Raw genomic sequence first — 18,516 nt, forward strand, 5'->3', positions numbered from 1 at the left:
CAGGAGAATCTTTGAGTTTTTTTTCTATCACCTCATTTACATGGACTGCATACTTGAGTTGCCTCGAGTGCAGCCTGAGCTAAAGAGTGGCTTAAGTTGGTAAAACATTTTTTTTATGTTTCCATGATTTTCTGAGTTGTAGAATTGGACAGCTTATTGCTGTAAATATAAAGTAAAACCACATGAAACTGGAATTCGGGGTAAGCTGGACAGACTAAATTATCAATTTATTAAATGCTAATTTCCGAGCAGGTTGCTTAAAGTCAGGTCTCTGTGGTGTATGCAACTGGTTGCAGAGCCATCCTCCATATGTCAGCAATCTAGTCTCATACAGTATTCCCTTTTCACGAGGGATACCTTTCGGAATTGCTTGTCAGTAGAACATTTTGCGGATATTGGCCTACGAATATCGTACGTGCAACATATGCAGATGTTTCTAAAGCTTCGAGAAGTAATCTCTCATCACTTTTATCTCATCACTTATCTCATTGCAGTTGTGCAGAGTTCCAAATGAGATTACAAAATCCCAGATAGCAAGTTCATGAGCAACGAGGGAAAAACCGCATGAGCAAGTTGCGCAACTGATCACGCGAGTGTGGAGATAGTTTAAAGTGATGCAGGGTTTTCCTATAACTAGTTTATGGGCAAGTGAGAGCCCAAAGGTTGCAAAGGAGACCCGGGAGAAAAACTTGTCATCAGCAATGATACTGGTAGGAACGAAGTGGACCAGCCACCAATAGATTATTTCGTCCGTCCATCCGTGTAGCAACATCGCCCCCTACTGCAAACACTTGGCATGACCCTACAAAAACCTTTAGACTCAGTGACGCTTTCCTGGTTAAACAAGTGTAACATTCCCTTATAATTCCCTCAGATAGCTTTTAATTAAAACATTTAAATTATGAGGCTTTCCTGGCTAAACACGTGTAACATTCCCTTATAATTCCCTGATAGCTTTTAATTAAAACTTTGAAAATAAAAAAAAACTCAGCGCCCTAAAGCCTACAGCTAGGCCTAACGCCTAGAACTAGGCCTCAATCTCTCCCTTCGTATCGTCCGATTAGGTGTAGCAACATCGCCCCCTACTGCAAACACTTGGCAGGACCCTACAAAAACCTTTTGACTCAGTGGGGCTTTCCTGGCTAAACAAGTGTAATAATACATTGTTTACATTCTTTGGTTATTCGTTCCTACCAGCCCACCCCACAGGGTCCTGTTAAGTCCACTCCTTGATGTAGGCTTCCCCCACCTCTCATGGTCTCGCAATGATGGAACAATCCTTGCTCCAGCACGTGAACCGATTGAAACGCTCCACCTACGTGGTGGATGTCCTCTGTGATATTCCCTCCCCACAAGCATTCCATATAAAAATGTCACCGCTTGAGTACAAAATTGTCTTTATTAATGTCGTGGGCTTAAAAAAATATTAATACCAAGTAAATGCATTCTTTAACAAAAAAACGAAATACACCATTACTGCATGCATGATAAATCTCAATTGTAAGAAATGTCACGAATATAAAACACTGAAATTGTCTCGGAACAGAAAACGAATGGTGGCAAAAGCGCTGCTCTTGCAGGAATTTAACTCGAATCCAACACTTTCTGGACTTGAGAATACCCATCGCAGGAGAATGCATGCAGGTTGGAGATAAGTAGATACACATACATGCTCACAAACAGCAGAATCGTAAGGCACGACTTCCATCGCCTTGCGTGCGTGCGTGCCATGCCGCCACGTTTCATGTGTACAATGCTCTCTAAGGCTTGCCGGCCACATTTGGATCTTGAGCTGAGAGCAGTTATTTGAACGTATTGGCGGTACACCGATGCAGCATAATGCACCGGTCCTCATAAAACAGTCTAAAAATCTAAATTTAAATTAGCAAATCTGTTCATCAGTCTTCAATTGACACTTCGAAGGCTTATTCAATCTACTAATAAAGGTCTATTGCCCCGTTGATTTGGGTCCGTCGAATTGAAGAACGTCAAGCACACAAGTCAAATCTGCCTTTGAAACATGGAGCAAGCCATTCGTCATCAGCTTGGGCGCTGCTATTTGGCAACGGACTGAATCTTCGTGTTCAGCCACTTGTAACGTTTGTGGTCTTCCGACCACTTTGACATCGCAAGAGCTGATTTTGATGCACACCCCTGAAGATGTGAAAACATAAATAATGATTGCAATTTTTTTTACGCTCATTTCATATACCGCGCAGCGTACCGCTAATACGTTCATCTCGAGGAGCTAAACTTAAGCCGAGGTTCACAGTTGAATCTGCAATGGGCCATTCTCATCTGCTGAGGTATACACATTAACAAAGCGGAATAAAACGGCACCTTTTAGCTGTCTTGGGGAGTCGCGTGAACTAACCCGGCAGGCCTGTGGCCACAGCGTTTACAGCAACACTTTGCAACTTATACCAATGGAACCTCATTTGGCAGTAAAAAAATATGATAATTGTTTTTTTACCCTTTTATCTGGCAACAAAACTGACACATTTTTTACAAGGAGTCATGTTTGCATAGACCACAATACCTGCAGTCATTATGCAGAGTTATGTTTTTTGTGTGCATTATGACTGCAGGTATTGTGGTCTATGCAAACATGACTCCTTGTATAAAAGCTGTCAGTTTTGTTGCCAGATAAAAGGGTAAAAAACAATAACACTTTGCAACTTGTACAGCAGCACTTGTGAATCCAATGCTGCATGAGAGCCGCGTGAGTTGTGCAGAGGTATTTGACAATACTTCACCACGCCGGTCAGTGAAGGTGGGGAGTGTTGGTGAAGGAGCGTAGAAAGAGCACAATAATATCCCGATGTACATCTTTCCCCCCACCCTTTACGTCGTCATTATGAATACCAACGTCCGATTTTTGTCGCCTCAACCTCACACCCACACGTCGCCTCTCGCTACCCTGTAAACCGCTTTGATTTAGATCGTTTCGGTATTTGTCTTCGCACCTTTCAGGAACGCACCCCCCCCCCCCCCCTCGTAAACTGGGGTTATATTACTGAATGACAATAGCTTATGCTGCATTGCCCAAAATGGCTCCACAGCTTCTAAGAACTGTTATGCATGGCGGTCACCAACCCAAAGCACTTTCCAGGCTCAAACCTGCTTGGCATCTGAAATATGATGAAGATCGCGTGCATTCTGGGTCATTTGGTCACAGACGGTGTATAATAAACACGTCTGTATGCAAAAATGTGTTTTGACTTTTTTTAAATCTGTCATTTAGTTCTGTTTTTCCCATTACCCTAGATGTAACAGCATAGAGTTCGCGTATTCTTTGTACGGATAGTAAATAAGAAAATTCTCTCAATCGTGATGCGACATCACGAGCGTAAGAATAAATACAAATTTTATCGATGCACCTTCACACATACCTTTTGCCCGAGGCTCACAGAGCCAGACTCGATAAAATGTTTACTCCCAAAAAATCCGGAATGTAACTATTCTCCCCTTTTCACTATCGCGAACCCTTATTTTTCTAACACTAGCAAATAGAGCGCCTTCAGTGAATCGGAATATTTATTTTTATACTGGAGGAATCCGATGAGCAACAAAGCTATTTTTCACATATCCAGTGGATTGTAGGCATCACGTGAAACTAATGTAAATATAACAATAAAAAAAATATATAATTGAGGCATGGACACGTCGGTGCAGGAGAGAGCTCTTGCAGCACTGGAGTGGCATTCGGGACCCCGTCCAAGATCACTCGCCACCGATATTAGCCGTGGCCAGGCATCGAACTCCAAAGGCTGGTAATTGGAACTCGGACCGCTGGGTTCGTAGTGCGGTGTTGTAACCGCTGTGATCACCGTTCCACCCAGGGATGACTTCCCCGTGCGGTGTCAGTTATTGAGGTTGTTTGCCTACTTCGCCACGACAGACCTTGATAGAGAGCTCGTGCATCGCAATGTAAAAAAATATCTATTTAGGAATCTTTTGTGTCGATTCTAACGCGCGTGATTTGATGTCTATCAAGCACCTTAGGAAAAGCTTAATTGATAGTTCTAGATTTGAAGCTTTCGTGACTGCAAGGATTCATACTCTTAGTTATTTCGGTAAAGTCACGTAGGTAAAAAATGAAATTAAAATTAATAAAAACAATAAAAATCACGACGTTTCGAAGGCAACACGAGCTTCCATCTTCAGGTTTTCACCTGAAGACGGAAGTTTGTGTTGCCTTCAGGCGAAAACCTGAAGACGGAAGCTTGTGTTGCCTTCGAAACGTCGTGGTTTTTATTGTTTTTATTTTTATTAATTGATAGTTATCGATGAGTCGATGAATTGTTACACATCTTACGTGTATGAAAATAATGCTTTTAACGCTACAATTAACATAAATGTGCAAATGTATAAAAAAAAAAACACGGTACGCAAGCGACAGGCAGTTAACTTAAAAGTTAAAGAAATGAAATGTACTTCATTCAGTTCAATGCACAAAGTTCAGCTTTTGGTTTTGTATTTTGGCTCGGCGTAATTACCGATGAAACGTCCACGGACAAGTAATTTTGGAGCTTATATTCTTCATTTGTTTGTCAATTTTATCCAAATTGTGCTTTTGGTGTCAAGTCATCAGCCCAATAATTCGCTATGTAACACGATTTTTGTTCCTGGGTAGTAAGTTTTATTTGTTTTTGCTTCAAAAGTATAGAAAACTTAGCTTTTGTTACCAGGACTTTATGTGAAGGAATTACACAAATGCACACGATTTTTCATTGAAAATAGGTAAATTTCAAATATCACTGTCCTGGTCACAAAAGCAAAGTTTGTGGGCAATAATAGCCATTTTCTGTACTTTTGAGGCATAAGCAATTAGAAAGTAGCACTACCCAGGAACAAAAAAAAATCATTTTTGTTACGCAGTGATATAATCTATTCAGTCGCAGATGCAGATATCGAAACGACTTCTGAGATCCCTTAAAGTGCACACGTTAAGCGGCAGCACTTTCCCACCTGTCCTGCCACGGAGTAATGTTCATCATGGGACCTCCTTTGCCAGTACCAAAATATACTAATAGGGTTTTTCCCCTTTTTTCTGGCAACAAAACTGACACCTTTTGCAAGGAATCATGCTTACATTAACTACAATACTTGCAGTCAAATCATATGAGACTAGGCTCTAAAGAAAGCTGTCTGGTGTGGACCAATCAGTTTCAAAGACAATGCATAAATTATCAGAGTATTGTTTTTTGTTTGCATTTGACTGCAAGTATTGTGGTTAATGTAAGCATGATTCCTTGCAAAAGGTGTCAGTTTTTTTGCCAGAAAAAAGGGGAAAACCCCTATTAATGTTCGTTGCATGATGGTCGAACAGATATTTTTTTAAATCTCAGAGCTGAAATTTAGCCAGATTAAGGGTCTCTGCGAGTCGCTGATGATCAGGCTGAGGGCGATAAGCTCGCTACACTTGAGAAACCTGCCTTAAAAGAACAGGCAGCTGAAATCTGCATTTGCGTTCAGGAATCTCTGGTGCTATCCCCGCGTTCTGACCTCTCGCCGATGTGGTTTTAATGAAATGAGTGCGCCACAGAACATCGGCACAGGCGCGTTGAAACTGCGTCACTATGAAATATAAATAGTCCGACCCAAATTGATAAAAAAAATATATATATGGGCCCAGGAAAACTTTCATGTGTATTAATTTTTACAGTGTAATTATAATATCAACTATTTACCAGTAAAGCCTGGCCGAGTCTCAAGTCTTCATGAGTGTCCTGCAACTTTGGGATGTTTGGCCTAACTCCGTTGAAATCCAACGGCGCCGCCATTGCTCACCCCCCACTCCCACCCCCTACCAGCACGCGCCCATCTGTTGTACGTCGATGGCGCCGCCGAGGAAATCGATTTGACGCGCCGGCGCTTGCGGTTACCGACTCGCGGCACCGTCGCCGCCGCCAACAACGTCGGTGGCCGTCGGGCCCAACCTCCCCGGCCCCCGTCCCCCTCCTTCGTCTTCCCCAGCGGCGGCCACGGCGGCGGCTTCGGCGTGCGCCAGCCACGTGTGCGCCAGCTGCCTCGCCGATCCCAACGTCGACGCCTTCGAGTTGCGGCACATGCGCAGCTGCCTCGGCTCCAACGCCGGGTCGCACCGCACCTCGTGGTGGAGGTGAGCCACGCCGGGGTCCGGGCTGCGGAACACGGCTAGCCCGCCACCGGCACCGCCGCCGGCACGAGCCGCCACCACCTTGCCGAACAAGTCGACGTCCTCGAGTCCCCAGCCCGTAATCGATGTGTCGAAACCGCCGGCACGGGCCAGGTCGGCGCGATGCAGGCAGGCGATGCCGTAGCCGAACGCGCGCCACATTCCGGCGCGATCGGAGAAGTCGAAGGGGTCGTCGTCGTCGTGGCGACCGTCGCCGTCGTCGCTCGTGGGCGAGCGGCCGCCCCCAGAGTGGACGATGCGCGGATCATACTGGCTGAAGATGACTGGGAAGTAGACTTGGCCAACCCTCCCGTCGTCGTTGGCGCTGCCGGTGGTGGGATCGACGCGACCGGCGTTGTCCCGGCAGCGCTGCAGGGCGTCGGCTGTGAAGGCCAGGTCAACGTCGCAGAAGAAGAGGAGGGCATCGCCGGGAAACTGCGACGACCCCACCTCCAGAGCCAGGCCTCGCGAAAAAGGCCCGGTCACGCTCAGCACCTCTATCTCCGCCTTCGGGTAGCGCCGGCGGTACTCCTCTACCAATGCCTCGGGTCTTCCCACCGCGTCCCCGTCGCCGCCGCCACCGCCGCCGTCGTCGCTCGAAGGGCGAAACAGCAGCAGCACCAGCTTAATGTTCTGCGGGCGAGCCAGGCACACGCGCTCAAAGTTCTCCATGAACCTGACAAACGCCTTGTACCGCCCGGCCAGCGGCACCAGCATGTGGATCCTCTCCCGGCTGGGCCCGGCGGCCGCCAGCACCGCCTCAACGGGGGTGCGGCCGAACGGCGCGAAGAGCCCGAGCGAGTTCGATAGCTTCACCGCGAGCAACGAACCGTCGCCGGCATTACCGCCGGCGATACCGCCGCCGTCGGCCGAAGCGGCGGCAGCTGCGGCGGCGGCGCTAGCGTCCACGGCCGCGGCGAACTCGGCGGCTTGCATCTCGCGCTCCTCGGCGAATTCGGCGCGGCCGAACGTCTGCTGCAGGTAGGCGTGGCGGCGCACCGGCACGGCGGCGCGCTTGCCCTCGCTGCGGCGGTACGTCATGAGGACGTCCAGCACGTAGTCGGCGCCGTGCAGCGGGTTGACGCGCGCGTAGCCGTACAGGATCTCGCGGAAATCGATGGCTCGCCGGCGCGCCCTAGCGCGGGCGTCGATCATTTCCATGAGCTGGGCCACGACGGTGCCGTCAAGCGCCGAGCGGAGGGCGCCGCCGCTCAGGGCTTGGCGGGGGCCCTGGGCGCCGGCGCGCGCCGACCAGAGGTGCGTGCCGGTGAAGAAGTCCCACTCGAGCACGTGCTGGCGGTCGCGCGGGTGGAAGCGCATGAAGGAGGGCGAGGCGCCAAGGCGCCGGTCCTCTGACGACACGTCCAAGGCGGCGCTGGCTTCGTCGTCGCCGCCGTTATCGAGCAGCTGCTGAGCCTCCGTCTGCGTCGGGTAAGATATAATAATAACGTTTTAATGAATACAAACTCAACACGCCTCTCTCCGCCGTGCTTTCCGCGTCGTACCGCGTGAAGCGCGCCGTGACGTCTGATGTTACGCGCTCCACGCACTGGCAGCTTCAGGAACTGATTTTTTTTTACATTTTATTTATCTCGACAAAAACTGAAGACAGCTCTGTGATAAATGATGAAATTACTGAAATACAGCCCCTCTGAAATAAATAGATTCAGGGAGTAAACTGAAGAAACTTAATTTACTATTAATCGAAAACAGCCCTAATACGGCAAGGTCCTCATTTATCGCGGTAGATGCGTTCCTGAAAAGTGCTACGCTGTGCAAAAAACGCATTTTAACGAAAATATTTCCGCATAAATAACGATAAAGTTTGCAGAGATACTACTACGCATACGCAGCGAGATGGCGGGGCAAATAATGGAGGGTACGCTGCTGCTGTGCTGTATCATTCCGCGTACTGTATCACTGTACCGCTCAGCTGTGCAGCTCAAGAAAGTAGTTCATCGTCGACCACGAAGAAACCGCATTATAACGGTGCACGCGTTTCACGTGTTTCCTCGTGCAAGAGACGCGTTATAGACAAAACGCGTTGTGTGAACACCACGCGTTAAGCAAGGACTTACCGTGCGTATATTTTTGTTATATACATATACACATCTTCTTGGTTCTTTCGGTAAAGTCACGTAGAAGGGAAATAAGAAAATAATAAAAATAAAATATAATAAAATAATTCTCAAGACGTTTCGGCCACAACGCAAGCAGCCGTCCTCAGGTGAAGAACAGGTCTGTCGGAAAGACAGCGTCTGAATGAACACCACCAAGCTTGGCAGCGTATATTTAAGCTTTATTATTTTATTATTTCCCTTCTATGTGATTTATTTATTATTTCCCTTCTACGTGACTTTACCGAAAGAACCAAGAAGATGAATCCCTGCAGTCACGAAAGCTTTAAATCGATACATATACACACATTAGGTGTCGTTTTTTTAAATAGATGTTACGACGATGGGTGCAACTTGGCACGTGCCGAAGACCGTACCCTCCACCCCGTCTCACCGCAGTCTGCAGGATCTGCCGGTGCAGCTCGATGGTCTTGTGGCGCAGCTCTTGGGCACGTGAAGCGAGCAGCAGCGAGTGCAGGCGGTACTGGTACGCGGGGCGCTTGTTGGGGTGCAGAGTGATGGCGCGGTGCAGTTTGCTCGCCGGCAGATCTTGGATGTAGCCGCGCTTGTTGCGTTCGTAGTGCTCGTAGAACAGCTGCTGCATCTGCGGTGGGAGCGGCGAGATGGAGTAGACATGGCGGTGAGGGCGGTGAGCAGAGGTCGCAAACGGGTTTTGATTCCTTACCCGTACCCGGCCGCACCAGGGTCGCAAACGGGTACCCGTACCCGGCCGTACCCGTACCCTACCCGTACCCGGCCGGGTACGGGTAGGGTACGAGTATCGGGTCACTGATTCCGACCTCTGGGATGAAGCCATGTTGCAGGCGCGGGTGGGTTGATTCTAGGAACTTGAATCATAAGTGACGGAGTTAATTTTGGGTAAAATCAATGAAAATGGGGTATGCCGATAGCATAAAAATGAGATGTGATAGAGCAAATCTGAGATCAGATTTGGAATCAGCACCCTGAAATTAGTCTAAAACAGCTGCAAAAGTCCAGGCCAGAAACTTTTTTTTTGTTGACCAGTGTTAATGGAGGCTCAAGCTCCCTCCTGTCCCATCCTCAGCCGACTTTCTGACCCTACAATCATCAGCTCCGTCTAGGCCAGTTCTGCTGCATCCATGCAGCTACCTCTGCCAGACAGTCTGTTAAGTTAAGCAGGCGAGAGCTGCAGCTGGGTTACCTGAGAAGGAGACATATGGGTGTCATCGGCGTTACTGATGGCACTGAAACCCGTGCCTTCGGATGACAGTTCCCAAGCAGCCTAACGTAGGCACTGAATAAAAGGGGAGATAAGACTGACTGCTGAGGGATACCGTGAGGGGAGGGTCTAGGGGGGGACACATGGGGACCCAAGGCCATCTGCTGGGTCCTGTCCTGCAGAAAAGATCCAATCCACTGTTCGATGACTAACCATCGATGGCTATCCATCGAACAAAGACGTTCACTGCATCGCGCTCTTTCAGATGCGCTTCTGCGGCTGTCTGGAACGCTCTTCCTTTGTGATATTAGAAAGCCACTGCAGCTATGCGCTTTTAAATATTGAATGAGAACGATGTAAAGAAGCTCAACATACATAGAGAAAGAGTGAATACATATCTTTAGCTGAGCAAGGTTGTCAGAACTTGGGATGATGGGAGGACATTTTTAAGTTAAGTAATGTGTTTGGGAAAAAGGCAGAAAGATAAAGTGTTTGGACCTGTAGTGTAGTGGTTCAACACACTATGGATGAGATGAATCAATCTGGCTCATAGACCAAGTCCGAGAAGATGGGTGGCTCAGGCTAGAGGGCTGAGCTGGCACTGCTGAGACGCTAGGTTTGATTCCAGGTTTCAACTTTGTGTAATTAAACCGGGTTTACATTTTTTGTGAGCTGAGAAATCTTAGCCTGGTCCACCCGATGACTGTACAAAAAAAGCCATTGCATAAAATTAATCTTTGCACTTAATACGGCTAGATTCCAGCTCTCGATATGAACATCAGGTGGGATCATGCAGCAAACATTTCTCTCAACGACAGGGCAAGTGGGAAAGTGCTGCCCCAAATATGTGGACCAGATGTCACCTCATTCCAGATTGAAACTCATTTCTACACTGCTTGTGTTTAGTGTGTTGTCCTTCCCACGCACATCCGATTAGCACGCTTGGCTATGTATGGTGTGAGTCAGGGGCGGTTTCTTCATTAGGGCGATTGGGCGACGCACCACCAATCTCAGCCGTTACTGTGCCTCTGGATATAGTCCAATCAGCGTCATGTCACGTTCTGTGGAGTACCGCCTCTTTTTGGGCGATTTCACTCCGGCTGAGAATCGCCCCGAGTGTTCCCATAGACTTACATTCAAAGATGTTTTTTTTCGAACGGCGGGCGCTGCAATGCATTCTCTACGGCTTCCGGGAGGGCTCGCACTAACGTGCTTACGTCATCATACGTGCTTACGTCATCATACGTAAGCACGTTTCAGTCAACAATATTATTTGTCGCCACCTAGTGGAATCTTTAATAGAAGAAACTGAGTGGATTGTAATAATAGTGAGTATAGAAACAAACAAGGAGATGTATTGTAAGAGTCACTTTATTTTTCATTAATATTAAAGTAGTGAAGTTGCCTTTACATGCTTAAGCTGTTAATTTATCCATTGCATGGGTGGACCTTATCCCTATCAATCATCCAGACATTTGCCCCCCCTGAGAGATTTTGCAGGAGCCGCCACTGGTACGAGTTCAAAAACATACAAACTAACATACACCCGAAGGGCTCTAATAGGTAGTAGCACTGCACTACGAATCCAGAAATCTGGGTTCCATTCCCGACCATGGCTCACAGTTGCACGTGAACCGGTCTCAACATGTTCATTGCCCGCAACACCATTGGCACGTCACGGCACGGCTTCTCTGCAGCGGGAAAACATGCTGGGATCTTTAGATTTAAAGCTTTCGTGACTGCAGGGATTCTTCTTCTTGGTTCTTTCGGTAAAGTCACGTAGAAGGGAAGTAATAAAATAATAAAAATAAAACATAATAAAACATTTTGCAAGCAGAATTTTTATTATGTTTTATTTTTATTATTTTATTACTTCCCTTCTACGTGACTTCACCGAAAGAACCAAGAAGATGCTGGGATCTCCCCGAGGCCGTGCAAGGCGCAGCTGGTATTGTGCGAGCGTAAAAAGTGGAATTGTCATCTCGGCACCACCAGACACATTCCCACATTTCGCAAGCTGAATTTTTTGGCCAGACAGCGAGGGCATGGGCCCAAACCACTGCTGCCACCACCCGCAGCCGCTGTTGCTTCCAACTTGGAAGAGACAGCGGTGCTTTTTTGGAAAGCATCTGGATCATGATCATTGCCAGGAAAAAACCTCTGGTGACAAATGCCTCGTTATGAAACCGACTTCTTATGCATGGGGGGAAACTTGGGCTCAGTATCGTGTGTCGGTCAAACTGGCAAAATATATTTTTAGGCGAAAAGAAAACAAATCTAGGCGTAGAGTATCGGCGTATCAGGCGGTTGTCTTTCTCAGTTTAACACGTAGGCTTTCGCGACCAATGTTATTCATAATCAACGTTTTTGGGTTTAGATCGCGTTTATTTATAAATGTGTCGTATATAATTACAATAACTCCCCCCTTGAATCTTGGCACCTGATGAGTTAATGATGACGTCACCCTGCTGCTGCTCTATATAAGAACGGGAGACACAGGAGAACCTCACCATTCTGGCGAATTGCCCGATGATGCTGGTTGCAATTACCAGCGAAACGTCGTACTCAAATTGTAAATGTTGTGGCTTCAACACACCGGTGGGCTAAAGCAGTGAACTATTTGTCTTTGTCAACGTGACACTTTTTTACTGATTGGCCGTGTCGGGTGGTGGAGGGTTACGACACATTCATAAATAAACGCGATCTAAACCCAAAAACGTTGATTATGGGTTGTCTTTCTGTACACTTGGACATTTGTGTAGACAAAGGGATCGATGAATATTGCCAGGAAAACCCCTGGCGTCAAATGCCCCATTCCGAAACAGACTTCTTATGCATGGCGAAACTTCAGATTGCTATCATGTGTGGGTCTAACTGCCAATTTTTTTTTTCGGCGAAAAGAAAGATAATCTACGCGTACAGTATCGACATTGTCGGGCAGATGTCCTTTTGCACAGACAATGGAGAAGAAATGGATTCGTCAAATTCTTTAGTGTTTTTGTTTGGGTCAGACGGTGTCGGTACGATGTCAATTTAAGCTGTGGCCAGCCGATACGGCCAGGTTGTCAACGCGGACACATTTACCAACTTGCTTTTTTGTTTCGCTTTTGGAAAGCGAAGGGGAATTGGGCAGTTATAGTACCACGTTTCGCTGAAGAGTACACCCAGCATGGTCAGGTAGGGTAGCCAGAGCTCACATCTCGAGTGAATGCGCTTCCTAATCCGCGTCCCTCAAGTAGGTGGCCTTGAAGACATCAGAAAAACCACGCAGTTACAAAAATTTCGAATTTGCTCACTTTTGTAAAATGCCGGTTTGCTGTAAGAATACAAATCAATTGGCACATGACCCATCTGCCAACTTGATGTGTTTGTCTTTGTTGGCTTTTTGTGTCTAGTTTGTTGTCCTTCCCCCGCAAGACCAATTCGCAGAGGTTGGCCACATACGGTTCGAAATAAGTTCAACATACAGACACACATAGGTTAGATGGTGGAGGGATTATCGCTCTCATTGACATTACAACTGCACAAGCCGAGCCAAAATAAACCAAGTATAAACTATATGCTTGGTTCTTTCGGTAAAGTCACGTAGAAGGGAAACAATAAAATAATAAAAATATAAAACAATAAAAAAGAACCAAGAATGTGAATCCCTGCAGTCACGAAAGCTTTAAATAAAAATTTAATTATAAACTGTTTAACATTCCTCTAGTGTTTAACATTGACTGTGGAATACACCCCTGAGTTTTGGTTCTATGTCACCCCCTCCCCCTTTAAACAATTTCAAGTTTACGGCTGAGCTCAAGCAGTAGAATTTCACCTAAAGAACTTACTGATCTCGTCGCATAATTCATCGCGCAAACTATGGATGTTCAACTTCTTTCGCACCGTACGTAGCCGGTCAGCCACGCAGCGGCTTTTGGCTCACCATCGAACAGAGACGCTGGTCGTCGCATCGCGTGCTTTCATGCGCGCTTCTGCGGCCTCCTGGAAATCTCTTCCCTTCCCACATTAGGAAGCCACTGGAGCTATGCACTTTTAAATATAGATTGACAATCTAATTTCTTTAGAACTGCTTTGTGTTCAATTTTGTTAGCACGGTTGACTACGTACGGGTGCGAAAGAATTTCAACAAACACATAGTTTTGTCCGGGTTCTCAAGATTTTTTTTTTTTACCATGAACAAAAACTAAATCCGCACAATCAAACCGGTCAAGTGTTGCTTGTGTTGAGCCAACGCCGCTGAAATGACGCCGTGCGGCCGATGGGTGCGAAAGAAATTCGACGTACATACATATACAGTACATACGGGGGAGCAAAGGATAAAATCTTTCAAGTGTGGCCATGGAAGGCGAAGCAGGCGCCAGCCCAAGTGGGGCACCGCTGGCATGCGCTGTCAGGAACGCGCTGGCAGATTTAACGCGTTTCGGCGAGAGGCTACATTTTTTGCCAGCGGTCGAGGTGTCGGGCGCCTCGGCGCGCGCCAGTGGGCGTCAGCAGTCGAGGAGTATAATCGTAAAGTGTGTATCGTGGTGGTGGTTTTTTTTGTAGACGTCGGTAAAGTGTGTCAGGGGTGGAAGGGACGGCATGGTGGTGCGCGCACTGCACTATGAACCCAGCGGCCGAGTTTGATTCCTGGCCACGGCTAACATCAGTGGTGAATGATGTCTGATATCTGAACCGGTCATCAACCTGCACCGACCAGCTTTAGTGAAGGATGCCAGGCAACCACTACGATCCATACGACCAGTGCCGGGTAAGGGGGGGGGGGAGGCTCCAACTAGCAGTGGATTGACCATGTCTGATGATGTCAACAAATCTGGACTATAGCTGGAATAGAATAAATGATTGCTTCCACGTTTTTTTCACTAAGGAGGAATGCACACAAAGTACAATGGTGTTTAGACGCACTCAGACAAACTGGCTTTCATCTCTGCTGGGATGGCGATCAGGCATTATGATTCGCGTATGCATTAAACCAATTCCATAAATAATCCATATTTTTCTAAAACCACTTTCGAAGTGGCACCATATGTGGCACCACGTGTGGAACTATTCGGCTGATGCTGAAATGTTTGAGGTTGTCAAACTTGTGGATCTGCCCATGTAAGCTCGTCAGCGCAAGATAACGGAGATTCAAACGAACAGACAAAAGTACATCTCTCTTCATTAACAAAAAAAAACCCAAGTATTTATTTATCTCTCATCCATCAGCCTGTTTGGGCCTTCCGGAGTCATGTTTCATGACAAACATTTGTTTACGAATAAAAAACGTGGACTGGTTTCGACCCCATCTGGGTCTCATCAGCAATGTCCATCAAATTAATGCTGTTACATTGCCAGATGTTATTGGCAGGAGCAAAACCATCGAGACTAGGGGGCCTTGCCGAGCACGAAAATTTAGAGCGTAGTTCTATTCAGCTTATACGCATGTAACAATAGTAATAAAAAAAAATGTTCATGCTTTGAAATTCCATTGCCTGAGGAAGGCAGAACGACGCCGTGTCGGGTCAGGCTAGAGTCTGGATGGCGAGTATTCTTATTGCTAAGTGTGGAGCTGGTGTTTTATTGGCTAGCATGTTACACCCCAAAAAACAGTTCACCCTTCTGTCGCCGATTCTCACTCGGTAACTCATTCACTCACCTACTCACCCACCCATCTATTCGCTTATTAAAATATCCAACTCAACAAAGCACTCATCCACTCAAGCACTCACCCACTCACTCAACCACCCACTCATTTCAACTACTCACTTCACCCACTTGTACACTTACCCACCCACTCACGTATTCTCCCACCCACCTACCCACTTTACTCACAGATTCACTCACCCACCAACCATCCAAGTATTTACTTACCCATCCATTCAGTCACCCACCCAGCAAATCACTCAACCACAAACTCACCATTTCGCACCCGCTCACCCAACTCACTCACCTCATAGGACCACACGCACTGCGTGTCGGCGAACCTCCGCACGCACCGCCCCACCTCCACGTCCTCGTGCCCCGTGTGCATCTCGCGCAGGCACGGCCCCACGTTGGGCGCCAGCCTCCTAAGCGCCTCCCGGCTGAACACCATTCCCGGGCCACCCATGCAGAAGTTCTCGCCGGGCTCCAGCGCCAGCTTGCCCAGCTCCTCGGTGGTGCCCAGCCCCGTCTGGCCCAGGTAGTGCGGCTCGCTGCTGTTGAGGCGGCGCAGGAACTGCTCGAGGCGATCCCCGCGAATGTAGGCGTCGTCGTCGGCGCGCACGAACCACTCGAATTGGTCCAGGTAGTGGTCGTGCATGTACTGCGTGCGCGCGAGAGACACACAAAGACAAAGATCCTCGCCCGCCCCCCCGTAACCTTAACAGACTTAGGGGGAAAGTGCTGTCAGCGAATAGCACCTATGAAGGCCGGCACGGCACACGAGGGGGGTGGGTCGCCAGCACTACACCCGCCCGGCCTGCCTTCATCTCCCCGGCGCTGAATGTTTGCACACCCACACCAGGTACCCATTCAAGCTGAGTCGACCTAGGGGAGGTCTAGCACCGGTGCATATTCGCCGCCAATGTTATTGATTGGGTCGCGAGCGGGAAAGCTAAGTTAAAGAGTTTAACAGATATTAACTCCCTTGCATGGTATGCAGGAGGTCGTGGGTTCAATCCTGACCCTGACGTCTGCTGTATATGTGGATTTTGCATATCTCTCTCTTTCATTGTGGCCGTGTGGATTTTTCTCCGGGTCCTCTGGTTTTTACTTCCACATTTAGAAATTATCACCATTCCTTAAGACACCTGGGTAGGCTAGACCATCTACGACTCACGATATGTTTGACTTACGATGGGGTCGTCATAACGCATCTCCATCGTAAGTAGAGGACTACCTGTATTTGGCTGCTGCTATACATTTACACGTGATGACAAGCCCACTTGGTTGAGCAGCTATCATTTCTGATGGCCAGGTCGCTTCTGAAAAACAACTACATTGCTCAGTGGGACCCTCACCTACCTGGTAATATATTTTGTTCTATTTGTTGTTGTATGATCATACCTGTCAACCCATACGGTTTACCCCGGATTCTTGTACGGGGGAAATTGCGTTTTCAGGCCCATACGGCGCACAGCCGTTTCAATACGGGCTACATGTTTGTGTCTATTTGTTTGTGTTTCTCCCTTGTAATGATGACTTTGTATGATGAACGTTTAGATTTGTAAAGAGCACGGGGTAAGGGTCTGATCTTGATTTAAAGCTTTCGTGACTGCAGGAATCCATACTCTTTGGTTCTTTCGGTAAAGTCGCGTAGGTAGAACACAAAATAAATCCCCACGTTTCGATCGCAACACAAGCGGTCGTCTTCAGGCGGAAACAATACAATCCAGCAGTGGAAACTGCTGAACCAACGAGAGAGAGTGAGAGCAGCTACAACAAGGCTATATATGTGACAATGGGCAAGCAAGCGGGGTCTGAGCTGGAAAGGAATTAAGGTCTGCATTGCTCTGTAAACACATTCCTGCGGAGGGAGCTGGTAGGAACGTTGGTTGCTCGGTCAATGGCCTGCAGGGTCAACGGCGGCGTGGTGTATTCCGCAAATATGCCCGACTGTGAGGGCGGGCACAAGCCGGCGTGAGTAGGTTAAACGTTGAGTTTTATAAGGGCACCACGGGGTGACCAGCCCCTCCCCACCCAGCCCCTCCCTGCACGACGGACGGACACAATAATCCCCTGTGGGCTGGTGTAACCAGGAGGTTCCTACCAGTATAAGGTAGGGGCACCAGAGGTCGCAACCGGGTACCCGATACCCGTACCCCACCCGATACCCGGCTACCCGTACCCGGCCGGGTACGGGTACCCGTTTGCGACCCTGGTGCGGCCGGGTACGGGTAGGCCGTGAGTCACTGGTGAGTCACCGTTTGTCACTCATTTCCCAACGTCTTGTCTCTTCTCACAATTCAAGTTCCTAGAATCAACCCACCCGCGCCTGCAACATGGCTTCATCCCAGAGGTCGCAATCGGGTACCCGATACCCGTACCCTACTCGATACCTGGCCGGGTACGGGTAGCCAGGTATCGGGTAGGGTACGGGTACCCGTTTGTGACCCTGGTGCGGCCGGGTACTGGTACGGGTAAGGAATCAAAACCCGTTTGCGACCTCTGAGAGGCACTGATAAGAGAGAGGGGGGGGGGGGGGTCAACAGTCGTGGTGTTATTCTGGTCTAACCACCGCGTCTGCGACCACCACCACCACCACCACCCTCCTGCATATGTACCTTCAGCATCATGAACGACTTCTTCTGCGGCGGGTAGACGTCGTCCACGCCGGGCAGCGCCACCAGCGGCAGCGGCAGCTCGGTGCTGGATCCATCGCTGGTGAAGAAGTCAACGCGGCCGGGCACAGTGGGGGCCCAAGTTCGATAGGCGGCCCAGGCGCGAGTGGACAGGTACTTGTGCGCCGTGATGACCCCGACGTAGACGAAGCTGCGGGTCCGCACTCCTCCCCACTCCGTCTCCTCCCGGGAGGCCGAGGACGACGCGAATGGGAAAGAGAATGCAAACGAGAATGACGACGCACCGCTTCTCCCGGCGCCCATCAGTAGAGCTCCCCCTCGCCCGAAGCCGCCCTGCCACCAGCAGTGAACCCCGGTGGGAACGACGCCACTGCCGCCACTGCCGGCTCGCTGCGCTGCCCAGGGCGAGAAGAGCCAAGTGGCTGCCGAGAATCCGAGCGCGAACCCGGCCAGGCTGCTCAGGAAAGCCCGTAGGCCCCGCGGACATGGGGCCTTCATCGCTGATGTGTTTCTTCTCCCGCGCCTGCTCGTTGTATCGTTGTTTGTGTTGTTGTTGTTGTTGTGTGGATGTCACGGGCTGTTACAGGCTCACGCATCACGTATCGGGCGTGAGGATGCGTTGTTTCCGTGAGCCGCTGGTGGTAGTTGCTGCCTCGGCCGCTGCTGCTGCTACTGCCGCTACTCCATAGCGGGCGTTTGCAGGAGCTCGATTCGATTCCAGCGAAGTCGATTCCCCTTTTGTTGGTGATTACGGGAAATCGATTCTAAACG

At 48.7% G+C, this 18,516-nt stretch overlaps 1 protein-coding gene across 1 annotated transcript; it reads right to left on the reverse strand.

The window, feature by feature from the left end:
* Positions 1 to 4,983: 4,983 nt before the first annotated feature.
* LOC133344801 (chondroitin sulfate synthase 1-like) lies at positions 4,984 to 18,453 on the reverse strand. The gene is made up of 4 exons (XM_061555042.1): positions 17,728 to 18,453; positions 15,414 to 15,767; positions 8,672 to 8,881; positions 4,984 to 7,582 (listed from the first exon to the last, which is right to left on the reverse strand). The coding sequence occupies exons 1-4, from the start codon at positions 18,241 to 18,243 to the stop codon at positions 5,885 to 5,887; spliced, it is 2,778 nt and encodes a 925-aa protein (XP_061411026.1). The 5' UTR covers positions 18,244 to 18,453; the 3' UTR covers positions 4,984 to 5,884.
* Between the last annotated feature and the right edge of the window lie 63 nt (positions 18,454 to 18,516).

This window comes from Lethenteron reissneri, chromosome 1, assembly GCF_015708825.2.
Source record: "Lethenteron reissneri isolate LAM-NWPU_2019-01 chromosome 1, ASM1570882v1, whole genome shotgun sequence".
Classification (NCBI taxonomy): Eukaryota; Metazoa; Chordata; class Hyperoartia; order Petromyzontiformes; family Petromyzontidae; genus Lethenteron; species Lethenteron reissneri.